Source organism: Pieris rapae, chromosome 10 (genome assembly GCF_905147795.1).
Source record: "Pieris rapae chromosome 10, ilPieRapa1.1, whole genome shotgun sequence".
NCBI lineage: Eukaryota > Metazoa > Arthropoda > Insecta > Lepidoptera > Pieridae > Pieris > Pieris rapae.
This window is the reverse complement of record NC_059518.1, coordinates 5,995,117-6,023,115: the sequence shown is the minus strand read 5'-3', so window position 1 is coordinate 6,023,115 and position 27,999 is coordinate 5,995,117. Positions and strand designations below refer to the sequence as shown.

The 27,999-nt window shown below is 33.1% G+C and overlaps 1 protein-coding gene across 3 annotated transcripts; it reads left to right on the top strand.

The window, feature by feature from the left end:
• The first annotated feature begins 12 nt into the window (after positions 1-12).
• LOC110991268 (stathmin-4) lies at positions 13-26,853 on the top strand. 3 transcript variants are annotated; one of them, XM_022256578.2, is made up of 8 exons: positions 16,755-16,901; positions 19,986-20,063; positions 21,296-21,462; positions 21,616-21,830; positions 23,495-23,612; positions 23,987-24,127; positions 24,398-24,538; positions 25,039-26,853. In XM_022256578.2, exons 1-8 carry the CDS (start codon positions 16,826-16,828, stop codon positions 25,105-25,107), a joined length of 1,005 nt encoding a protein of 334 aa, XP_022112270.1. In that variant the 5' UTR covers positions 16,755-16,825; the 3' UTR covers positions 25,108-26,853. The 3 variants fall into 3 exon arrangements, with proteins under 3 accessions (XP_022112271.1, XP_022112270.1, XP_022112272.1); XM_022256579.2 differs by lacking the exons at positions 16,755-16,901; positions 19,986-20,063 and adding an exon at positions 13-283; XM_022256580.2 differs by lacking the exon at positions 24,398-24,538.
• The last annotated feature ends 1,146 nt before the right edge of the window (positions 26,854-27,999 follow it).

The following is a 27,999-nucleotide window of genomic DNA, read 5'->3' as shown; positions in this document are numbered from 1 at the left end:
CGATGTCAACGAACTTGAACACAAAAGATCGTTTTTATTTTCAAGTTTGCGAAGTTATTAACGAGTATTGAGTGCTTTGGTTCCAATTGTTACTTGCGATTTAAATTCAATTTATAACTGTTTTAACGGATGCAGCCGCATCATTAAATAGTAGCTCCCATAAGGATTTTTCTTACAATTTGTTCATCATCAGTGATAACTAGACGTACAAAGGATTAATCTTATATTTCCATTAGTCCTTCGGCTGGGTTTTTCGAAAAAAATATGGAAGTTGAAACCAAATGTAAGTGCTAATTTTTTATATATTGTATATCTTTTCTTTTGACGAAACATTTAAAAGCAGTCACAGCTATTGTAAGTAAAAATTATTTTCTATTAAGAATATTAATTTAAATTAACGTTCTGTGCAGAAAATCGTGCATTTTTTAGAATTCTTTAATATTTTTTACGATTAGCTGAAATTTATTGTGATAGTGATATTAATTAATTGTCTAAAAAATTGGGCAAACATTTCTTAATTGAAAATGTGTCTACTGTATAAATTTTATTTCAGTCTTATAAAAATATAAGTAAGGAATATTAGTTTTTATATAAAATAAAATTAAACATATGAATTAATACTGTTTGGTTATTTATTCATACAGTTAAATTTAAGCCCTAAATAAAAATATAATTAAATGTTAAAAAAAATTATATTAATTTTTAACTTATACCACCGACGCGTTATGATGAAAACCACCATCTTTTAAAAATAGCTTTTCAAATACCGTATACCCTATTTTTTAAATAAAATGCACATATTTAACCTTCCTTCTATTGAGTACCATGTTATGTTTTAATAACACTGGGAAATTATGTAATTTCCATAGTGTTCTACCCTGTCCTGACTTCTGTTCCTGTGTAAGTTAGCGATCAATCCAAGTTTAAAAGTTATAGACATACCTATAATGTTTAGTTTTCAATACAATAAGTCAAAGTGAAATAATTTTTATTTTGCGAGTGTTTCAACTGTCCATAGATTGGTACGCGCCATTATTTTTTCCAGTTTAAATATCTTTTTAAATATTCGTAAACTTCTCAATACTTTTGTTTTATTTGATTAATACCAAAATTTTACTACTATTTAATATGAACAATGTAATGCAACTAGGCATTCAGCTTTTATTATTTACATACATACAAATTATTTTAAGAAGTTTAACATAAATTTTAAAATAAAACCTTACCTACCAACGTGAGTTTAGCTTTTTTAAGCTGATGGGTTTGTAAAATTTAGTGAAACCGTTTTTGAGTAAGTAAACCTTAGAATGCAATTTTCATGCTTATATTATTTGACAGCAAGCCTACGAAATTACTAGGATTTCGTAAGTTTTTATTGTACAAGATATTATAACGTTTTAGGTGATTTCATGTGTATAAAAATAATATATCACTTGAAATCATCTCGGAAGATCGACCGTTGAAAATAAGGACACAGTGACTCACATCTCTTCCGCGCCCGCGACAACGTTCTATATTTGAATTGTTTACCTTTTATGGAATATGGCGGTTGGTGCCGTTAATTTTTTGTTTTAAAAAAGAATATTAGCAGGTAGTTTTTGTTCATACATTATCATTATTCTTTATGTTTCCATAATTTATATACGTACAATTTGCGACTAAGTTACTTATTAAGGAACTTAACAGGAACAAGTTTACTATGAAGCAAGCTGAAATATTTCAAATACTATGTATATTGTGAGAACAGATCTTATTTTAAAGCTTTCCCTGTAATTTAAATTGGGAGTTTACGGATGAATTTGCTTGTGGGTTTTCATTGTTGCTGCGCAATGACCCGAAGATCCATTGCTTTTCCTGGGATATCGATGCCACTATGTTAATGATATTAAAAATATTTTATTACGCTTGCTTTAACAAAAACTATAGCGGTACGTTTTTGAATTTTTTACAAATCTACAGTGTAATAACCAATTAGAATCATAAGAAAATATTTTGTAATGCAAACCAGCTTGTGTAAAAATTTTAAAATTTGTATTAGGAAATTATCATTCACCTGAATTCTCAAGTAATTAAGAAATGGTTTCTGAAAGAACCTTCACATATTATGTAATATTTCTTTGGAATTTGTAAAACTAAAAATTCTAAATTATATTTTTAACAATGAGGCTCGTATTCTAGAGAGTTTCTGTATGATGTTTGACATATTTGGCGGTCAAGACAAATACGTGATACTACCCAGCAATCATGAATATACGCAATTACTATAATGTGTGCCACCTAGTACGAGGCATTACCTAAGGTTTCTTATACAAACTTGTATGCGCAATTTATCTACTTAGTTCCACCTGATTTAACTCTACTTGGTATTAGCTGGCGTTAAAGAGTATTACAAAAGCCTAGATAGTGTTGAGTCTACTTCCTGCAAATCCCTCTTCGTACTTAGGACCATTAGGGATTACCTTATACCTAGGACAACCTTTTGGATTAAATATTGCCAAAACAATTTAAAAAAAACCAGACATCGTGAGTAGTCGGATATCTTGTCAAGATTTTTTTTAATAATATTACTTGTACTAATTAAATCTAAAATCCTAAATCCCTTAAATCATATTTTACACGCAAACCATTTGACTTTAAAAAACATACTTCAGGATGCGAAATTGAATGAGTGTGTCAATTCCAATAAAAATTTGTTGGTCATTTAACTCACTTTATCAATCATACACTTGTTCTTAGACGAAACCAAACTGCTTAGTATAAAAGGATCACATGCTTGATTCAGTGTAGCAACGAAAAAGCAAATCAGAAACACGTTTATTGTACAATTCAGATTAAACATTTAACAAACCATGAATTTCTTGGAACGATTCGCAAACGAACGAAGTTTCGCCTCAAACGATCTAATTAAGAGTGGGAGCAATTGCATCCCCCGGCCAATGTTAATAAACTTTGAATTAACGTCTTATTGACGACAAATATTGAGGTTTTATCTGGTGAAATGGCGGTAAATTTGTGTTATATATTTTTCTCAGGCTGTTCAATATACCAAATTTCATCCAAATTAAGGTATATTTAAGTGCATCATTCAATTATACATTAAAAGGGTTAACATGCGACTAGCTAGTCTGTTCATTATCACTCATTCATGTGCTACAATGTAATGAAGTCATGAGAGACATTTTTGAAATAAAAGTAATTCCGATGTTAGCAAACCACCCCGTTCGCGTGGCAAGCGAAGTAGGTACCTTTTAGTCACAGCTAGTAAACTTATAGTGGGTTGTTACATATATAAATTAAATTGACTTGGAATTAAGTGCCTTTGCATTACTGGACTCACAACTGTATGTAACAAAAATTGTAAATCCTGTAAATTTAATTAGTGTAAATCAATAAAAAGAGACGGTAAGGATCAATGGATTTCGGCGAAACATTACAGCTGCTTAACCCCATTCCCTGTTTGTTTAATATTATGATTGTTTTCTTCGATGGTCAATTTCTTAACTGTAGAGTGTTTATAAACTAGTTCCTTCCACCCGACCCTTCCCGCCGGACTCATTACCATCACAATGGGGATCCTCCGCACTGAAAGTAAATATTTAGCATTGTTCATTTTCATCCGCCTATAAAAGGTATTTCCAGTATAAAATGTAATTAAAATATGGCCGTGTATATTGCGCTACCATTAGTGAGATGAATACACTAGGTCATAATTTCAGATTTCATAAATATTAAATTTATGGAATGTTATTTTCCTATATATGTCTTATTATATTTTTATTTTATTGATTCAAGTTGTCCAACGCTCGGCACACTGATACATTGGTAAAAGACCCACATTATACAATTTCTCTAACTTTTAACTAAATATACCCTCTTAATAATATAAGTTCTTAGTATCCCTAACAGACGCTGTATTTCCTGATATATTCCTCTTAGATTACTGTTTCTCTCGTACCCGCTTTTACCCAAATGACGTTTTGTTTTGAAATGGTAAGTAGAGACTAGTATTTTCGATACCAAGCTACACAGCAAATATATTCACGCACAAGATATTGCAGGCAGGAGACGGTCATGAAGAACTATGTATTAATAATACCGTCTTTAGTTATAGGGACACAGACAGTATTCTAAAGAAATATAACATTCACATACAAGTAATGTATGCTATAATCGGAAACATTTCTATGAATCAGTAGACAAAATTCACCGCTAGTCTAGGTCATACAAAATGACTAGTTCATTGATTTCTACGGAATATCTAATAAGTGCAAGAAATGATACTGTCCTCCTACACAGCTTTCTACTGTCATTACTTTCACAAAATACTGATATTATAATTACAATTGATCTTGCTGGCTCTTCCAAATAAGGCAGGTTGTGGGTGGATTAACTACCTTTATACAGTGCCCACTTGGTATGCATTATAGAGGTAACGAATTCCTGTTTAAATTTTGAGTGTACTTGCTCTCTGAGTGCTTGTTTATGCAACTGGGTTAAACAATAACCCAAATAATTATAAAAATGTTTTAGATTGCTAGATCACTGGTAATACGGTAGGTATGTTTGCTTCTAGAAAATTGTGCTTTCTATGTCAACATGGTTATAAATTTAATGATAATATTTTTTTTTGTTTAAACTACATCACGTGGTACTTCTTTACTCCGTTGTAAAGGGAATTTAAGATTCAAGATGTTTTGCAGAAAACCAGTTTTAAGTAAAAACTTGCTATTTAACTGCACTTGCCATGTGCAGTGCATAGGCCGAGTGTTTAAGCCCGAGAGGCTGCTTGACGACAAAGCAAAAACCTTTTTCCTTTAACTGAAAGAGAAAATTTAATTTTAGCTAGTAACACTTTCTTTTGTTTTGTAATTTGGTCATAAAGTGCAGTCTGTAGGAATCTGTATTTCAGAGAATAGGAAAAGTAATATTCAACTTTTATTCTATTGGTTATATATAACATGTCCGGTCAGGCAATAAACCCAGGTTTATCGAATTGCATTTTACATGAAATTTTTAAAATGGATGTACATATTATTATGCATTTGTTGATATTTTCTCCACATATTGTATATATATACCACTTATATAATACCTGATCATCTATGAAACAAAGCAGATAAAAGAAGCAAACCGACAATTTATCTGTAAATATACCTTTGATTAAAATGTTTGGGGTTCTCCCCCTGTGTTTCGGGTATATTTTTCAGATGACATGTAAATTGTTATTGCACTTTTCGGTTTGCACGAGCCTTCCAATGCATTTCCTCCCCCATATCCTTTTAAGATCTCGAGTATTTAAAAACAGAATAATCAAAGTCTAAAACTTTCATAACTCCTATTGCTTGATTTTTGGTTTGCATGTATTCTATTTACGTATTTTTTTTATTCAGTAATATTATATATTTATAGTAAATTAACATATATTCTAATTGCCATTCCAAATAAATAATATACTTGTTGTTAATAATAAATATAGTAGGTTTTGGGTATTAAAAAATTATAATAAAATATGGTAAGTATTCCAATTATTAGGAGATTTTAGAATCGAAAAAGAAGAATATCAGGTTAACTAAACGGTAAAGGAATCTATGTTTCACACAAATATATTTATAGCATCCATTAGCCATTGTGATCAGAGACTGTAGTTGCAAAATAAGCTAGGGTCATTAAACTCACAGTTTTGCGGTGTACTGTGGTGCGACTAATCCGTACATAATATAGAGGGTGTAATTGTGAACGGCCGATGTCCATGTCTATGTGGCTATACCATAGTTGACAGCACCTACAGCTTTTAGTGGAACTGCAACTGTGTTTATGAATATAAGGAATTTTCAGTGAAATGCCAGAACTTCACTGTTAAAGTTAAGTAAACTGTAGAACGGGAATATCGTTCTGACTCATCCTATCTATAGAATACTATCTACTACCTATATGTGAGTTCTTTAATATTTCCGCTACCTGTGTCTCTTAGGACACTGAATTAAATCCATATTTAAACTAGTAAAATTAATAAAAATACTTTGTATTTGATTTAGTCTGTTCGATTTTTTGGTTCGAACAAGTACTACAAAACGTTCAAAGTTAATTAAGTGCTGACTCAACTCGGGAGTCGAAATGTCTGTATGAGTAGTGTTACATTACCTTTGTTTTTTGTCTTGTCGCAAACATATTTATTATCTGAAAGGCAGGTTGTTTATATTACAGATTAAAGCTTTGTATAAACTGTTTTGAATAAACTGCCTCATCATATTGCCAATAGCAAATATTGACTTTCAATAGCTTGTATTATTTAGAAGTAAATACATTGACCCCAGTGATAGCCGCATTCTGACAAAGTAATCGATTGGCGTTTTAATAAGATGTTTCTCTGTCTTGTAGGTTAGTGTTCTCTTTAATTTTAGTTTTTTAGAACAATTGGTGTAAGATTTATTAAGTACTAAGTACTGCTTGAGACAGTGCCTCACGCTTCACAGTATTGTTATTGGTTTCGTAAGTTTTTGGTAAGTTTATTACATTGTCTAGTCTTCAATGGTGATAAAAATAATTAAGGCGAACTGCAGTTTTCAATTCGCCTCAGCGCTGAATCTGTAGAGCTTAACTTCTCACCTTCATGCGCTTGAACCTTTATAATGAAGCCCTGAAAGGCGCGTTAACGAAGGGACGGCCACTGACATGTTTGCATTTAACATTTGGATTTTTTAAGTTACCGGATGTGCCCGTAAATAGCATGTGTTGTAAATCATATACTTATGGAGTTTTGATATAAAAATCTTGGTCAAAAACCAGGTGCAAATAGGGCGCTGAAACATAAGAATTATGTTACTTAAACGTAACATAACTAAGATGTTTGTATTGAACAGTTTCACATTCATTATTTGTCGTTATATACTATATTGGGAAAATATTTCTATAAAAAAACAAATTAACTGTTTCGTTTTGTTGTTTTCGCAGATCCAGAAGTGACCAAGTTTTACGACTCGTTAGTTTTTTATCGTTACACGTTGTCAAAAATCTTTCTTAAAATAACTTAATTTATCGGTTATATAACATTGAACAATAAAATTGTCAGTAACTTTTATTAGACGTTAATCACTAGGGGAGATAGTTTTAGTCCCCTCTTTCGCTAACACGATTACTTGTCTTGCCGAGGCAAACTTAATGGAATAGACTGGTCTAGTTCCCCTTGGATAAGATTAGGAATTTTATTAGTGGACTGCGCATTTTCGCGCGATCTTTTTAGTTTTTTAGCCTACCTTTGACCTGAAGTACATAAATCAATTTGTGCGACTTATTGATAATAATTGCTGGCAGTTAACGAAAAATATGTGATGTTGTCATCTATTTAATTGGTTTTAGCTTCGTAATTGAAAAATTGTTGCTCTAGTGGCTTCATCGTGCGAGACTCATAACTTTGCGGTCGTAGGTTTGATCCCCGGATGCATCCATTTGACTTTCTTAATTGTACGCTTAAACTGTGAAGGAAAGCACCGTGAGGACACCGGCTTGCGTTTGCACAAAATAGTCGATGTCTAGTGTCAGGCACAAGAGGCCTACGTACTACTTGACCATTAGATTGACAAATGATCATGTTTAAGACATTGTATTAGGCGTATGGTTTTGTTTTTGTGTGGGAGTGCGGTTACAATAATATGAATATATTTGACATTTCCAAGGAAATATTTGCCGAATAATGAAGACTATTAAGAAGTTAAGTAAAGTCAGTGGAATGTGGAACAATAATAACCAAAACTATTTAGTAACGAATTGCAATATTTTTGTAATTTAAATATACTTTTATTTCATAATTTCCACCTTGAGTTGTGCAAATTTAAAATTTCCAGGCAACTGTTTTGCAATGATTAGTAGAGTGTAAAGGTTTATTTTACAACAAACTTTTCAATTTTGTCGGTTTCAGTAAAAGGTTATGAAAAGGGTTATATATACATATACAACACAATTTTTAAATCAATTTTAATAAAACCTGTGATAAAGTATAATACAATGAGAATAAGTACCCTCATTAAACCTTTTCTTTAAAAAATGTTTTATTTAGATTACCCACAAACACCAAACACAAAACAAAATTCAATAAGAACCAGTAGTTCTCTCTTAAAACTACAGCTTTATAATATTGGTATAAATAATTAAGTGAACTCATAAGTTTATTAATGCGTTGTTTGTGTCATCCTATGATTAATTGTTGAGTACAATTCCTTATAGTATTTAAAGTTATTAGTACTTTATTTTTTGTGTGAAATAATGTTTACAAAGATTTTTTACGCACCAATGTTTTGACACAAATGCTTTATTATATTATATACATCTGTTTCATGAAGTAAACATAAAACAAAAGCGATTTCTTATGAGGAATTAACAGGTTTAACTCAAGCCCTTACAATATCACTAGGTTTAGTTATAGATGATGATAGTCAAAATATAGAAATTCTGGCAAAGAAGCAAATGTTATACTTTCGTCGGGCAGTTTGGTAAAGTTATTGTGCTGAATCTTCTGCTCCCCCAGTTCAATATTGCTAAAGTTTTTGGACGAAGCCCAATGCTGCAAACAATGAAATCATCGGGCATGGTTTCGGAGCACTTTACACTTTATGCTTCGTATAAATTGTCGCGATATCAATATCATTGTAGGTTGATAAATAATTTGTATTTTCAGAGTATTATAATTCGTTGTCTTATTTCCTTGGAAATGCTTGTTCTAATCATAAAACAATATTCAGTGATATAGAGAGGAACTATTTTTGTTCGCCATATCTACGAGTATTAGCTAGATAGATTTGTAAACCTGTACTTAACCCATTTCTACCTACACCAAGTAATGTATAGTATAAGTATCCTACATATTTCAATTAATTGTATTACGTACATAAGTGCATTCTATGTGTACCTACGACACAGTGACTGGAAAGTTTGCAATTAATATAAGGTTTCGTTATCATATTTCGCCAGTGAATCCGCGGTTGTGGTTTTTGGCTTCTGATCTGATCCAATTTGCTATCGATTGTAGGTAGGATTTAATTCAGTTGCTAGTGAATTTGTCTATTGGTAGGTCCAAAATGCCTTGTTTTACAAGCAACCCGATTATAAAGGTTAGCAATGACGTCACGTCAATCATCTGGGATGGTCCTGAGGATGAGAATCTACCGCCAGGTATGTCTATGCAAAGGCCGAAGAAAGGCTCCACTTTACTTGTAGGTCAAGCGAAATTTAGATTTTGAGTCCAATTTTCATCGGTAACTGTTTTCTTGTAAAATATTATTATGCAAGAAAATAGTTTCGATTTCATAATACATATTATTAACTCGTTTAGTTTTTTTTTGTCAATCTGTGTGTGTTCGTCAGGACAGGCCGTGTTGATATTTATAAAAAATAATATTGCAAATATGGTGAATATAATATGTCATAGTTAATCCATTATAAATATAAAATTCGCCTTTTTTTAGAAAAATAACAAATTTATTTAGAATAAAAATCTCATAAAGTTTGCGTAAGTCATTAATCATCGTAAGAATTTTTAAATTTAATTATCTGGTTGGTATTTGAGGGATATCTCCTAACTAGGGAGTGTTTTCACAACGTTGGCTCTGTAGTAATATTATTGCGGTTGCCAACGATTTTAAACTGCTTTTGTCATTTTTCATATTACTAAAAATGTCGTGTTTTGTCTGCAACATTTTAAATTTATTCACGGCAATGTAACATGTAAGATTTAGTGTGCATCTATCATGAATAATAAGAAATTAATAAATCATATGACGGCTTCATGCATTTGACATTTGAAATATTCATCTTTTTTCCATAATGTAAAAAGTTATCATGATATATATATCTAAGAATAATAACAATTGCAATTTATACTTGATAAAAATATTCTCACAAAGAACATTGTTTAAGGTTCAGCATTTATCCTTGAAAGTTCAAAAACACCTTTATTCATACATATCACTCTGTTAACCTTGAAAATCATGCATTACTGGTCAACAATGAAACTTTATTATTTCATGACAGTTACATTCACGAAACAAACTAAGGATCTTTACATATCTATCGAGTTTAAATTCCAAGAGGGGTGAGTAATTGTGAAAAACCAGTGATAGTATTCATTTTCTATTACACTTTAGTCATTACTAGATCTAGACTTTCAACTAAGGTTGAAATAATGCGGCAAGTAGGCCTGCGGTGGGGTAGACGGGAGCTTCAAGTGCTCGTAAAGAGGGCTTGGGCTATAAAGAGTGACACACGGATCGATCAAGGCCAGACGCCTACGTATGCCATGTGTCGTTTCAGACATTTTCTTCTTTCAAAGGCGTAAACTTATTTTATTCATTAGCTTCTTGGAAGCGTACATTTGTTATTGTCAACCCTAGACAAACCTTGGCTAATTATTATTTTACAATTTGGAACGAGTATATACAAATTTATATATTTTAATTACATTAGTATACCAAACACCGAGTCTACACTAAAAGCAGTCCCTTGTGATTGAACTACTAACTGATTGTATTGGAAGTCTCGTATCTCTGGTACGGGGTCTAGAGCTGTCACACGTGTCCGTTTCTATTACATTGATTATTATTCTTCATAGACAATAAGATTAATTGCCCCCTGAAACTTCTACCCCAAATCGATTATTGATTTGCCGGGACCTTATCAATTCAGAGCTGTTGGTAATATAATATCTTATTAACATACCCACGGAAGCCGACTTATCCAAGGATTATAATTTTGATTATAATCTCTAGTACAACTAAAACACTATTTACAAATTCGTATCATCATGAGCTTTCTTTCGTTATGCGTTCGTGTACAAAAATTAAAACAGTCGACGGCTCGAAGTAATTTGAGCGAACTGAAGCAATGATGTGTACCATGGATACATAAACCAAAGCGCAGGGTAATTTACAAAGTCCATCAAATCCAATGAAGCGAATCAGAAGGGAATGAGAGGATAATAAAGATGTTGTTATACAAAGTGAGGGACATTATAATATCACCCTCGACCCCTCTATTGCGGATATCAAATTTATGTTGCTGATCGTATTGAGTTGAGCTTTTATTCATGTGTATTGTAAATTTATGGGATAAGATAAAATCAATATAACCAAGAAATATTATTTAAAAATGAATTTGATATAATGTTTATGATATCATTGAAAAGAAATGAAATCTTATTTTGTGAAATTTTTATGGAAGTACCCACTTTTTTGTGCATTGAACAAATGTATAATTAAAACATAGATTTTCGCAATATAAATTCAGAATCTTGAAATAAGGACAAAATTTTCTTAAGGAAAAGTAAGACGCAGATGGTTTAACGCTTTTGGCAACGGCGCCTTATGACGCGGCACAATCTGTTGCGATCAGATAATGGCAAATATTGAAAGTTATTCTAGATTAGGTACATTGTGTTATACGTCATTCCTTTCCCCTAGAAAGTTGGAATGGGACGTTTCGTCTATTCCCCCTGAATTTCTTGTAAGCGATAAACTTTGCGGTAGACTCAATATTAACTTTCCCGAAGATAACAAATAAAAAAATGTTATATAATAAACAGCTATGTATATGGAATTTTGAGGTTTACACTTATACTTAACACTTTCGTACATTATGTTTAAAGAACTTTATTTCTCATTAAAAAAAAAATATATTTTATTAACATGATAAACTTAATATTAATATGTATATATACGAGCGAGATACACGTCGCCATAAGCCGTCTTAATTTTAGTCAACTGTATTCATTCTAACATGCATCTTTACTGCCCTTTTTGAATTTGTCAAACACTCCAATAATGCGAATTTGAGATGGTAATTGATTAAATAATTGCACACCCTCATACCTAATAGATTTCTTCAAATAATTTGTACGCGGCTTCGGCAAGATAAGCAAACTCGCTCGACAAGTATTGCGTGTCGTTGTGTATTTGATTTTTTTTAATGATAAGCAACTATGCAGAGAGTTATTTAAATTTTTTTAAATTAATATACAGGTGCTATATACATATCGTTGTTTAATTGTCATAATTTTGGTTTCTTGGTAGATTTTATTAGTCGGTGTTAAAAAATTGTATCTAAATAATGCTTTTATTAATGTATTTTGTAGTGTTTGTAAGTTAGAAATTATGTTATTACATGCCGTACCCCATATTGCAATTTGATATATGAAATGTGGCTTGACTAAAATATAAAAAAAATTATAAATTAAATGACGTACGGATTGAGGAATACATTTTGATATTGACCAAAATCTGCCTATAAGTGATTTTAGTTTGGTAATTGTGTGTGATATATGAAAGTTCCACTTTAAATATGTATCTATTCTAAGACCCAGATATTTTTCCCATTTTTAATTAGTGATTTCAACGTCTTGAACTTTTAACGGTTGAAAGATAGGAATGTTTTTATTTTTTGCATACAAGCAAGACACGAGTTAAAAGACGACATCAGTTGATCAATCGTATGGGTTTGACTCCCGTCGGAACTATCATTCTGATTTCTGACTAATTAACTCACTAAAACTATTTTTCATAGAAAATGTTATGAAAAATCTCTGACTTTCTGCAGTTGTGGGGTGAGGGAATCATTATTTATGTGAACGCTGTTCTAAATAAATATGTAATTCCCACGAATAGAAACCTAGAATTCCTATCGACTCGTTTAGAGGAGGTTTTTAATGAGAAATGCAGGTGTTAGTTACTTACTAGTTGAAGATACAGCAAGTCTGGAAGTACCATTGACAATTAATATTTAATATAGCTTGAGAAACAGACGCTTCATTTGTATGCGCTGTGCAGATTGGTAGAGACAGTTTTTTCTATGTCAAATGTCCTTATCAAAGTTAAGTTTTTATGCGAAAGCGTAGAAAAATCAAAAGATACTAAGGTTTTTCTGTGAAGATAAGTTATTAAGAAAGTCTCTTCGTACATAGACTATGTTGGTTCTACATATAAATATTTACTTATAATACAATAGCGAAACTAAAAATCAAATTAACCTCTGTTTAATTGCGATATGATTGCAATGAAGTAATTTACTAATTATATCCTGTTATAAGCATTTAATAGTCTGAATAAATTTATTTCGTCAAAGTAAAATTTTAATTAAAAATCCTTTCAACGTGTACAAATCGAGTTACCATTTAGAACTGCCACTAAAACTTTCAAATGTTCAAAATGCAGAATATTAATCGCGGTCCAAAAGCGGTCTTGTCACGTGAGGCATAAGGATCACAATCGTTTATAGTTCAAATGAAAATTTGCACCTTTGCCAAGGGGAGGCTGTTAATTTATCACAATGATTCATATGTCCTGACAAATTTGTGCATTCTTCTTATTTATTAAAGCTTTTCCGGTGATGTTATTTGTTTATTTTTCGCCTTTCTAGAAAAATAAATTAATGTACTAAACTTACGATTGAGGATAAAGATGCACGATTTATTTACATATTCAATTATTTATTTACTTTTTATGAAGTAGAAATAAATAATAGTATTTCAATTATTTTTCACACGATCTGTATATTTGGCAGGCTCAATCGCCGACATTTTGCGCGTGCGTTGCCTAACGTCACCTGACTCGTGCGTGTTTATGTACGGCGTTTAAGTTATTTATTACATATTTTTAGTTTTTATTTTTGTACATATAATGGAAGAAGATAAAAAAACCTTCCTACTAGTTTAATGCATTGAAGTTCAAAACATTTTTAGAAGTACTCACGGATGATACGTTTTTTCTTCAAATAGACTGAAACAATGAATGCCTATTTTTATAACACAATATACTTATGTATCTTATATTCGCAAAAAGTAAATAAGCATGCCATGTTGAGTAAAGTAATAATAAAAAGTTTCTCATTATTATGATAAAGGCAGAAAATAAGAGTTGGCGAAGTTTGAATGACATATGGTTATTTGTTGGAGTTATGTTCTCGTAAATTATAAACTGCTGTAAATTGAATAAAAATATTTTACACCTTTAGTATCGACCCACGTAAAATTGGGATTTGATGCAAAATATGTCATCAGAAATGCAAGTATTTTCGGTAGATTATCTGATTGTGCACAAGACCAGTTTCGTCATCGTCCTAGACTACAAATCTAACATATGATAATATAAAATTTTGTGCATATCCCTTATTCCGTTTTAACTTTTGATGTTTCTTTCTCAAATAAAAATTAGACTAAATTCCGGGCATATTATACTTTAAAAGTGGTGTAAGTATATTACTTTTGCAAAGTAGATTTAAGGAAACACTTAAAACACTTGCGAGTTATTTTCTAGCTACAGATATAAAATAGATGGAGACAAATAATAATGCATGTCAAACTAATCACGGTAAAATTGTCTATGAAAATGTATATGTTTCGTAAGGAAAAGTTAAATATAATTGAGATGTGATTTGTGAATGCAGATAATGGAATGGCGACAGTACAAGTACTCTGTCTAGACACAGAAACGGAAATAGGTTAGTGCAATCTCGGTATTTTAAATCACTAAATAGATACTGTGATATATGTTATTAACCATATAGCCTAAGGTTTTTGTATTTGTATTGTAAACACTTCGTCGGGGATCGTCTACATTTACATGGTTTACAACAGAATAAACAGCTCTTCACCACTTTGGACTCCGCCTTGAATGTTTAAGAGATCATACGATTAAGGAAATTGGCTTATGGCGGACATTATAACTAATTTTTATTTTCTGTAGATTAAGGTTCTATAGAATAATATTTTTATATAAATATCTTCTGGTTATGCAATTTTTGCACTCATCATTTTTATTTATTGTTTTCTTTTCTTATTAGGGTTGCCTGGAAGAGATCGCTTGTTAGCGATAAGGATGTATTGTGCTATTTGTGTTTCTTTGTAACGAAGTGTGAATAAATAAATAAACCTAATGTTTCGAAGAATATAATTAACATATACATTGATTATATTCTGAATAAAAATATTTTTTATGTAATGTGTATAAGTGGTATAATTTTCGGATCGATGTGGATGTCGAAAGTTCATCTAAAAGTACTGTTTATCACAGCCGTGTCGAGTCGTATCCGAACACCGCGAATATATCCGAAAGTCTGAAGCAGAAGATCGATACGAATGCCGTCGCAGGACGCGCGCCGGTTTATATCTTCTAACGCACGTGACTTAACTTGTTGCCGCAACCTATACAAATTAAGTCGGTTTTATAGCTTTCCAATAACTTATGTTGAACAGTCTGAGCCTTAGATTCACCAAGCTCTTAAATGTTTTACTTCCCAAGTGAATTTTATTTTCTAGACCTTAATCTGAAAATGGTAATCTTTGACTTCCAAGAACTAAATAATAATTAGTATATAATTTTAATAAGTTGTCATCAATAGGGAAACTTCGTAAATCAAGTAATGGATGTATTTAAAAACAGAAAAAAATCGATAGGCGCCATGCTGTCCTAAGTGAAATCTGTGGGACCGAGTATTTATATATATATATTTATTTATTTATTTAAAACATTCATCAGTAAGCCAAATAAGGGAATAATATCAGTAAAATCACAGCTCGAAATTTTCGAGGGAAAAATGTATTGAGGAAAGTAATTTATCACACCGGCGATATGATCTATGGAGTGTAGAAACTATTTTCTCGATTTTATGTGCTTTTGGTGAAGTGAAGAGCGGTGCGTACCCGTGAATGTTAGTCGATTTTTGTTCAGGTTCTTATCATATTGGTATTCTCTTCTGCTAAGTGTATCAAACTAACTTAAAATGCAAACAATTTTTTCTTAATTATATTTCAATCTTTTTTTCAATTTAATTGTTTAGATTAACTCGCCTTTAACGGTATATTCATGTGTCTGTATACATTGGTCGCGGCTCTCCTGGAATTCCCAGTTATTACTGTAGGGGGACGGGGACTCGGGGTTGTTGCCCGCATCGATTGACGCACCACCGATGTTACCGGTGCACGAGGTTACCATAACTGCAGTTCGTTATCGTATCAAGTCAGATATCCTTTAGATATACAAAAAAAAATCTCCTAAACTATTGCGAAATTTTGAACGTCGATCTTGGCTTGACCTTAGGTACAAATTTACCTGCTCCGAAGCCTAAGTAATAAGTCTAGGTGCCGTCGATTAGTCATCTCCGGGTTTGAGGAACAGGAAATCAATCGGAAGCAATTCGAGTGGCGAAACAAATTCAACGTAGCATTGCCGGCTGTTAATTGGCTGCGGGTGGCGGCGCCGAGACGGCGGCGGAACCGCCGCATACCCTCCTCGCTACGCCCGCCCGCCCTAAAGCTTTTTTACGTGCCAGAGATTCCCACCTCGCGAGCCTTGTTGGCTCCTAAATAAGTTTATCCTTCAGGATCCTGGTTCCTTTCCTAGGTGTGTCTACCTCGACATGTCTCTAGCAAATTATGGTTAATGTATAAAAACCCTTTTATATATACATATATCAATGGTTTATACCGTAAAATAGTAACTGTACATGGAATATATACTATATATGTAAAAGATAATGTGGTTATTTAGCAATACTATAGTGTACATCACTTTCAGCAAGTAGGCTTTTTTTACTTGTCTCTGTGAAGAAGAAAGTATAACATTATTTTTCCATTTGGTGGGCTTATTTTCTTGTACGAGTTTTTAAGTTAGGGACGAAGCGCTAGGGTGGCGGAGGGTCTGCAGGGCGGGACGGGCTGCGCGGGGAGCAGCTATCGACCAGCTACCCTCCCCCCGGTTCTTTCAGTTTCCGGACGAGAGTCGCGCAGACCGCTTGTTTCGCGACGCGACTCCGTCACGTATTAGATAGTTAATTTCAAGCTGCCACCATGCTGATAGGACTCGTTCGTGACTCGGTTATGCAGTGCTTCTGCCACACGTGCAGAGCACCTGTACTACCCGCAGGTTGGATTTGCAGAATTGCCAGATCTTGGATCGTTTACTTCTTAGCATTGCCGGATGCGTTCTGGTGACAAAACGCCCATTGCCTTGCCTTATTTGTGTTATTTAGGAAATGACTTCTTATGGGTCTCTTGTTGCAGATGATTTTGTGCAGATTGCTTTTTGTGCAGTATATTACCAGACCACACGTCATATATTTTAAAAATACAGTTCAAACGGCACGACAAAACATAGGTTTCCAAATTTACTTGGACAATTATGATATCAATTTTGAGAAAATTCGGTTTTTAATGCAACTCATGTATATGCATGTTTTAAAAAACTGAAATTGGAAAAGCCGGCCGGCGTAGCCTCGTGCAGCTATCTCCTTCACGGGACGAATATCGCGAACTTAATCGTTAAGAATAACTAGTATAATTTGACATTATATCAATAGATTTTTTGAAGGTGGATATTTGAAAGAGTGTATATACATATATATATGTGTGTGTGTGGTGTGTGTGGATAATCAATAAATCTTGTATATCTTCTGTTGTAATTATGCTATGGTTTAAAGATCCTATTTAAGTTAAGTACGCATAAAATAATACGATATAATTGATTCAACATTGTCAACCATTTTGGTCTGTAGGATACATGTCCACCATTTTGCGTATCTAAAATTTTCTGTCTTTTATCTTAAGAATCCTAGGATATAGTTCTTTTTTATTTGGTTTGGTTATTGTTTTAAAATCGTCGGTTTAGATCAGAAGTGGCTCTTACTTTCGCTATGACCGCACGTAACTAACCAACGTTCTCAAGCACTGTGGTGTCCTCACACATTTTATTTACCCGTAGTTACCTATTTGTTACATAGCCATTACCCCTTTTTACTAGCTCTTCCAAAATTTCGCTCACTGCTCGCACATAAGCCAATCTAAATTAAATCCCACATAAATAGGGTAATGATTAAGTCATTTGCATTTTACCGTGTTTGTATTTAAATTGTTAACATACCCTTCATTAACAAGCACTGGGGCATACAGATGACATAATTGTTTAGGGTGACATTATTAGAGCTGAATTTAATTGGCTCAACAAGTTATCACCTTTCTGATATTTGGCTAATTTGATAGCAGTATGTGTATCCCCTTTATCAACGCGATCTTTTGTCATATCGTGTCCCAAAGATCTTAATTGCACTAACTTCTTGGTTTCAATATTTTCTTTATTTAATTTTTACTTAGTAAATATAATATTGTATAGGGAAAATTTATTTCGAGAAAACATAAAATGACAAATGTCACCGTGATGCATTGCGGTTGAAAGGTTTGCGTGTCTCACGGCCCTACACCTCTACATCTGCGGCTATAGTATTTGTAACTGTAATCAATATTTTTTAACAAAGAAGAGGTATCATGGACTTTTTCCGTCACTGTAACTGTTATGTGCTTGATTGATTATAATACATTTAATGATTAATGTAAGAGACGCAAAAATTGTGAGCCAAACGCTTCATACGTCAATATAAGAGCTATAGACAACGCATGTAGTCAGAGATAACTTTCTAGAAGAATAGTCAGCAGTATGACGAATTCAAACATTTACAAACGACCTTAATCCCTAAGGATTTTCATTCCAGACATTGAATTCCCTCCGTGTTATAAACCTTGTCTTTAATAAATTATAACTTTCATGTCGTATCGTGTGGCGCCTGAGGGGTTGGCCCTTTCAGTTGTAAATTCAAATTTTTTAGGTGTTCATTTTATTTACAATTTATTCAATTGTTTTTAGTACATTACTTCAACTACAATTTAGGCTATTATCATTAAAATTAAAAAGTATATTTTGTGGGCCAGTCCGCATTATGTCAGTTTCAACCGCATTAGCCAGGAGCTGACCTCGTAATTCGTGACGTAAGGTTTCCAACTGCATCGTCTGACTGTCGACATATTCTTAAAATGATCAGGATGTTCCTTCTTTTCCTAATTGTAGCAGCTGTTATTGATTTTCTTATCCTCTCTTTTCAGAGGACCAAAATTTCAATTTTGGTCTCGTCTCTGTGTATGTTGATGATATAATTTCATATTTAATTGTTTTATTATTATTATTATTTTGTTACATTCATGTGTACAAGTGTAAGTAGCTTTATGTACTTCCCATGAAGCACGATGACAATTCGATTACTCTATATAAAGTTCAAAAGTGAAATTAAAGTTTAGTTAATACTTATACTGGAAACATCGTCTACACTGTAAACCGTGTCTCCCGTAAGGGATTATCTGTATTTGCTGGAATATTTCCCGACAATCCCCTATTCTTATCACGTAGTAGCCTCTCATCTCGCCCTGTCGTGCCGTCGCCTTATTACCTCTTAACTATTGCTTTTCGTTGAGTTATAACTTATACCTTCATATCTCCAGCAACCGATTTATGTATTTGATAAAATGAGTTTCTTAGTTTTCAGGAAATGATATCTGGTCCCCAAAGAACTAACCTAATTCACAAAATGGGAGAATTTGATTTGTTTTATTTGCTTGATTTTTAGTATTCCTATAAATGATTATTATTGGATGTGGAGTATTTATTATTTTTATATATTTTGACTACTATGGCAACTTGCATAAAGCATGAGTATGCCGTCAAAATCGATACAACTGGCGTGTGACACAACCATTGATTGCTATCCTTTCATTAGCTTCAGTCTAAATGCTCTTCGAATAAATATTAGCTGACCGAATTCACCCTAATGGCACTTCGATTGCCTTTTCTGGTAGAATTATAATGATAATTTCGTTCAATGTTTAAAAGTTTTCAATTAAAGTTGTTCCTTCAAATATATTTCATCTAAAGTTAGATTAATGTATAAAATTGAGGTAAGTTACAAAATTAAAACGCATTAATCTTTTAAGTTTGTTTGTATGATCTCATGAAAGTTAAAGCAATAGAAATTGAACTTTGGCGTACGTACTCGACAGCATCGAGGACATTTGAAAGAATATGAATCTATATAATATATGGATTCAATTTGGTAAAGGCAATGGGTGGAGTCCGATGGATGAACGTCTGGCAATGTATGCCGACTCTCTAAATATCTTGTTTTCTTAGTGCATAGGCGGGGAGCACCAGTGAAGAAACCCGTTGGGAAACCACGGACTAAACAACCAAAGAAAGTTAAATTCATCAGTAAGTGTAATGCTTATAGTCAAAGTTTTGCTGCACTTTGTTGTTTTTATTTCAAGTGGAGTTTGCACTTTGTAATAATATACAACCCTTTCAAACTTTACTTAGCACAAAACGACCGTAACTCTCGTATCAAATTTCGACGTGCTCTTTAAACTCACCGTCTAGGGAATAAGTCGTACCGCGTATGGAGATGTATAGCTCGGGTGTGTGCTATGACTCACTTGTGGGGAGACTCACCCTTGTTCTTTACAAACACAGGGTCGAAAGGACCAAGCGACTCGACCTTGAGAATTGCATTACTTCAACCCAAGTGCTCCCGCTTGTTCGTCACGTTTTAGAAAGTCTGAAATTGGACCGTGCCGTTATACATACTTAAAACTCCCCGACGTGGGGTGTTAATAGCTCTGTAATCATAATTTAATGTGTCTGGATGTTTGCGTATCGCGGTGTGGCTTTTTGTTTGAGCCATAATGCCTCGCCTTACGCTCACTGTTTGTTTAAGCACTAGATGCAAATTATGTTGACGGATGGCAAAATTGCATCTGATAAGATGATGCAACGTCTAGTCTTTTATTTTAAACAGTTACATATTATTTGAACCCTATCGCGGGAGAAATGTGGTACATTGTAACTGTGATAATATTGAGCAGTTCCCTAATTAAAATACAATAGAATATACTTTGGATTGGCGAGTAAAAGTGAATCCTCCAAAAGTGACTCAGTTCCTTGCCGATCACAGAAGCTGTAGAACTGCCGATGCATCGAAGAAATTCGTCATGAATATACCTAATTACCCTTAACAAGTTTTATTATTAAAACAAAATAAATAATAACAATTAAAATATTGAAGATAATTAATTTGATTAAAAAATAAATATGTATATTGTATAATAAATCGAGCCTTAACTGGCTTTTATTATTTTGGGTTGGGTGCCTTTTTTACAAATACTTGAGCTTTAAAGTATATTATAACATATAATATATGAATATATAAATACCATCAATTATGTATTATCTCCCTCTCCCAAGTTACAGCTATATTAAAAAATACTATTACGTCAAATATATATTATTGACGTCGTTTCTTTATTATTCCTAAACATTATTTAAAATAACTTAGATTAAATACATTCTATTATATATTAATAAATATCAATATGGTAAGATCGTAAGATAAATTTATTTACTTTTATTTATCACGGCGATAAAATAATTTACAAATTTATGAACAGCTACTGAAATCAGATGCCAAGAGATGTCGAAGGGAGGTCTTGCGTACGAAGTGATACTCGCCGAACCAGTGGGTGTCCCGGTACCACGCCGGGCTGACTCTCCTGAGAAGACACCATCAGTTGAAGAGATCCAAGAGAAACTGAAGGCTGCTGAGGAGAGAAGACGCGTATGTATACATTGGATATAGAATACTTTCTGAAGTTCTATTAAGTCCTAAGAATCTTAAAATTTGGTATACATACCAAATAAAGAAATTACATTTATTCTTTTACAATATTCTTAAATTTGTATTTTTTATTATTACTTTAATATTTTCCAGAGCCTAGAAGCAAGCAAGATGGCTGTAATCGCTCAAAAGATGGCAAAGATTGAGGAAGCGTCGAAGATTCGTAGCGAACAGACGAATAGTTTCATTTCCGCAACAAAAGAGGCCCTGGACGCGAAGATGGACTCGCATGAAGAGAAACGTGAGGCCTACATCAACGAATTGCGTGCAAGGCTGAAGGACCACCTTGAGGGTGTCGAGAAGACCAGGTCAGTGTAGGCCAAGGTCTAAACTCCTTTTATCTTAGGTTTCTAGGATGCAGATAGTATATGGGCTTTCACACTGCTTAGCTAAAATTCTTGAAATTCGAATCTATTATATTTTTATAAAGTTGAAATTATTCGATACTTCAGTTTCTAACAGGCTCGAAATTCATAGTATTATTCCAAGATTTTAAAGCCATGTGTTTAAAGTAGACGGAACTGAACGTGAAGGTACTTGATGATAAGTACTATCTCTTTTTAGAACGTGTACAAGTGGTGTATGGCTACGCAAAGATTGGTCTCCCCTCAATGTTCCTTAGAAAACTAAAACTGATGCAGAGTGCATGAAGGGTTACAAAATGCTTGCTATACATAGTTGCTTGTTATAATAAAATATAACTTATATTGTTACGACATACGCAGTTTATTCTAAAATAATCTTTTTCGACTTGATTTACTGTAATGCAATGGGGCGTAGGCGACAGATCTCTCTCTATTTGTTTAGTCAGCACCATTTTGATGCCTTATTTATTCTTGGTATTTAAATATAATATATAAGTATATCAATATATATTTTAACTGTTTTTAGGAGAATTATTGGTGTAGGTTCTCATTATTAATAACTGGTGTAATAATAAGCCCGTTTAGTTTCCAATCATGAAAAAACAGTAGTTGAGATAGAGTATTTATATGTAAATAAATACATAAATAAATAAATTTGTTCTAAAACTTTATCAGTCTTCTGAAAAATATTTCCTATTTCAAGAATATAAGGCAACAACACCGATCAAACAACTGCAATGAAGACAAACTATTTCAAATTATATTTTTTATTTTAGGGTTTTACTCATATTGATTCGGAGATGGCTCGTCCAATAAGGCTATCCGATAAAGGGCTATCAAACCAGAATTTATTCAGTTTTATAATATTATCATTTATAATTAATATCGTTACTCTACCGTTATATATAAGTTACTAATCATCTGGGTCAATGAGTTTATGAGAACGACCTCACTCGACCGGGTTTAGCCGATACAGACGCTTGAGATCACACCATCATTCGCATGTTAAACACGATACTAATTTTAATGCACTCTAAACTACGGAAACTTCATTAAATATGAAACGGTAGTTAAGACGTTGTTAAATTATTCTAAAGTGCTGTTTGATATAATGTTATAAAGAATCATTTTGTTTCTATAATAACTAGAGCCAATAAATTGAGATAGTACCCGCGTTTGTTACCATAATAACGATAACAGTACGATCTTTAAGTGCGGTATAGTAAAAAGTTAGAAGTGTTCCACGAATGTTGTACCTACAATTTGATTTGTGTTATTGATAGTTTTTGGATTACTTGCAACCTTTAGCTTTAGATAAACATTTTTCCAAAGGCCGTTCATTGTTCCAACAATTGTTTGCAATTCTAAAGATCTGTTTCACTTTTCTTGTCTGGAAAGAACGAGTCTGGACGAGTTTTTCATATTCATTCTGTTTCTATGTTTCACTCGGCTATAGAGTGTTTAAATTATATTTTTTTTATTTTAATTATGTTTTGTTATATTGTCTTTGCCCTGCAATTGTTGAATACATTAATAGATACAATTAAATCACAGGATTTCGGTGCAGATATAAATTTATTATTCGTTAAATGAGCTCTTTTACCCAGGCTGACCCTGGAGCAACAGACTTCAGAAGTGTACAAGGCGATCGAAGATAAGATGACCACGGCAGCTGACAAGCGTGACGAGAACATTAAGAAGATGCTTGAGCGCCTTCGTGAACATGTAAGACTACTAAAATTATTTATTTACAATGAATAATTTGCGTAATAGAAAAAAAAAACACGAAATATAGTAACCGTATAAATCTTAAACAAAGTAAATAATGAATCATTTGCGAGCTTCACTCAAGTCGTTCTCAATAATATGCAAATGCAATGTTAATACAAATGTATATGTATATCAAGTTACGAATCAGGTAATTTTTAAGTTTACAAAGCATGTCGGCTTTTTAAACCCTCTTATTATCTTTTAGAAAGTATACAAAAATTTCTATTACATTGAATGTTGAGAAAAACCCTTTAGACACTGGAACAGAATAAAACACCTTTGAAGAGTAGGAAAGTCTGCAAGAGTTTTTATATTATCAAACCTTCTAGGAGGAGCAAGTGCGCAAAGTACGTGCTGGAAACCAAGAGCGTTTCCAGCAGCTTGAAAGCGCGATCCAAGATAAGCTACAGCAAGCTGCCGACAGGCGTCTTCAGCTTGAAGCCGAGCAAAAAGAGAAGCTGCGTAACCACGTTAGTATAGATTTAGGATGCCTTAGCTTTAATTTAGAGAAATTAATAAAAGGAATTCAATGTGATCCTGGAACGATGAGTCAAAGTGGGTATGGCATTTTTTTAATGATCATCATCATTACTCTGACCATATCTATAAAATAGCTGTCATTCTCATGTCATTTGGAAACTCATTTCATCTGTTTAGATCAGTTTTTATTTACTTAGTTTTTCACTTTGTTCTTGTTTAATCATAACCATTTTAGTTGATTTTTTGTTCGATCACATTAGAACAATAAACCGGCCGAAGTACGATCGGTGCTGTCTGCGAAGGTTGAGGAAATAACAAAGGATATAGAAACCAAATTGACGGCCGCCGAACTCAACAGGGAGAGGGAGATGCAGAGGAAACTCGATTTTGTTAAGAAGGAGGTAGGGTCACTGAGATTGTGGGGCATCGTGTCTGTTTTTACTTTTACGATAATGGAAGATTCTAGAGCGTGGAAGCACAGAACCAATGGATTTTTCTTATATATATGCGCGATCATTACGTATTCATATGGCGTAGGAAAACATTGTGAGGAAAAGGTTTTATACCCAAAAATTTACATCGAGTGTTTCGAGTGTTAGACATAGAGGGTGACCATCTAATTGTTTATAATAAAATGACAAATGATCACGAAATAGATACATAAATTTGAGGTTAATTTTGTTTATAATCCAAAACAAGTGTTTCGTTGGTATTTTTACTGAATTATTTATCCTCCTATGATTAAAATTATTATCATTGCTTCTCAATTTATTTTCTAATTTTTCTTTATTAATTTCGTATGTTTCTGTCAATTTAGGGTCGCCTGTGAGGGCAAGAGTGTTTTTTTTATAAATATGTATGTATGTCATCAGTTATAATATATTGTTTTTTCATTTTTCAGGAGCGACGTGCTGAGATGGTTCGACAGAACAAATCTGCGCGCGCTGAGAGCGAGGCTCCAACCAACTAAACGCAATTAGTCGCACACGCCGCGGCCAGTCAGTCACATCGCAGTCGCAGCTACGATTCACATGACACGCCAAGACAAACCGATATTGCGAAAGCCATTTATTTAATTCACTAAAGTTACCGCTAGAAAGTCAATTCAAATTTTTACTTAAACATACTTGTAAACTCGGGAAAGTCATGATGAAAAATACCAGACATTTCTAGCAAAAACGCGTACACTGCCTATGATTCCAACGATCTAAGTTACCATGAAATTGAATCAATAGTACCAGTACGGCGACTGGTAACACCGTGCGGCGTGGGACTAGGATATAGCAATATCGGTATTGCATCAAGTACCCTCGTTAACTCGCTTTATGTTTTTAAAGTTTATTTAGGAACTTTCACGTGGCAACTGCTGACACAGGCCTATTAAATAAAATTATATAAAAATATTAGATGTGTCATATTGGAGCGGTCGTATAAAGACGTATTTTAAGAACGTGTCTTCATATTATTCGAATACAAAAAGCTGGTAGGGTTCTTATTAAAAGATAACTAACGCTAGTACGGAACCCGTTGCTTAGCGAGTGTGAACGAGGTGGAATTTTCTAATAATAGTTAATAAACTTATATCATTATTTTTAATTGTACGCAGCAGTATTGTTAGGATGATTAAATAAATTTAAGTTTATTGTCTTTGGCGATTGAGTGATTGGGCATCTGTCGAACTTGACAACGACACATCAGTGTTGCCCGATTATAATGTCCCAAACACTCATTTGCCTTTGGGTCACTTTTACACTGTCACTCTATAGACTGTAATAAACGTATTTTGTATAGGAACGGATTTGGGGTATGTCGGATTGGATAAGCCCGGTTAATGCGTTTAATGGTACAATATTTAGCAAGTTTTTTTTTATGAAATTTACAATGCCTACTACAAAATTATAGATAGAAAAAAAACATGGATTCCTATGAATTTATTATTTATATTTTAGTAGTACAAATTCATTTTTAAAAATTGGGTCCCATTTTCTTATTATATATTGCAAAAATATGATGCGCGATACATAATTTTGTCACTCTTAAAAGGGGATTTAATTTGAAATGTTATGAATATGCTTTAATTTTTAATAAGGCTAAATTTAATTGTAGACTATGATCTCAAGCACAATGTGAAAGCAAAGTGCCTCGGTATCGCTAACGTGAGCTGCCTTTATATTTTCTTAACGCCGGGCCGGAATTGATGGTAATATATCTATAGGATAGGATCGATAAGGCACAAATTATATCGGTAACCATATCTAGTGTCGATTGATCGATGTGGGTATTCGAAATTACGCGGGTCGGAAGATATTATATATTTTTGCCATTCGTTTCGATGTATTGTATATAATAAGGCGGTATAGCTTGGGCGGGGCGGGGCGGGGCGGGGCGGTCGCTTGCCAGCTTCCACTCATATTACTAACGCTGTTCAAGTAAGGTTAGTTGTAAGTCAGCTTGTTCTCGGGACACGTGACCTTTGACCAATTTGCCTTGGATATTGTGTAGCATTTTAGACTCGAGAGATCGGGACAAATCATGTATAGCAATGCTTAAATGTTATTGATTTTAATTTTAGTAATTAGTCCCTCTTATTATACGTTTCTTTTATGTAATAATTGTATGCTTCAGTTCGTGAGGTATATGAAATTGCTGTTTGGAATGCAGGCAACTTTTGTAGTTTCATTGTCGTATTGAATAAAGTCATAAATACTAACAAATATTTTTTGTTTTATTGTTATTCTACTAGACATAAGAACTAAATGTCACGCAGCTAAGGCTGAAAAACTAGTAAGATTATTTTTATAAAACAAGCATTCAAAATTAGAACCAAGTTCAAGATTCAAAAACGAGACTCAGTGCCCGTGTATTTGAGTATCAACTTAAGGCCCATATTCTCATTCAAATCTGGTATTGAGAACTTAAACATCAGGTCAAACAGCTGTTAATAAAATAAAAAGAACGCAAACTACTACCCTCGTATGTCATAATATCTTTTTCTTAATTTTGACTTAGGCTGAACCAATTTATAACTTTACTAAAACTAAAAACAGTCACGTGACAAAGCGTCAACTATTATTATCATTCGCTTACAAATTCGTTAAGCGTGAAAAAAAAAGCAAAAAGTGAGTTACGTCTATCAAAAAGTGTACTAGTAGTAGATGTAGTCTCTTATTAAGCACTGACTTAGACAGTATGACATAGAAAAGCGCGCGAAACTTCATTCATGATAGACATAATATATTTCACGGTGTTCAAATTTTTATTTAATTTTACTAGTTAAAACGCGAATTATAAGCTGGTAGTTTTCATTTTTGTATTATATGTAAATATCTTTATATCATATTTGTGTATAGTGTCATCGTGTTATCAGTAAGTATTTGTTATATGTACCTGTAAATATTGTATGAACGAGCTATGTGGTGGGGATGTTCACCATGATGGTCTGAATCTGTTTGTGGGATCAAATGTATCTGTTGGTTCACAAGATGAATTTGGCAAAATGGATACGGATTGTTCGTTATCATTTCAGACAGGTGAAGGTAGTCGTATACGAACACGTTGATTGCGGCTTTGTCGGCAGTGTACAAAAATCAAGAAAAAGAAAGATAGTGGTTCTAGATGTGATACTGTCAGTGCAAAAGCTTATGGAATTTGTCACGCAGTGAGACAATTTTAATGTTAAATCTTACCTACTTCTAAACCTATATCTCAATCCACGTTATCTCCACACTCGCAAAATAATAATGATTCACATAACACATCTTCTCAACCATCGACATTTTACACGAAAAATTCAAATATCTCTCAAGACTCTAAAGACCGATTATAAATACGTCAATAATTTTCTTAACAGCAATCATTTGGG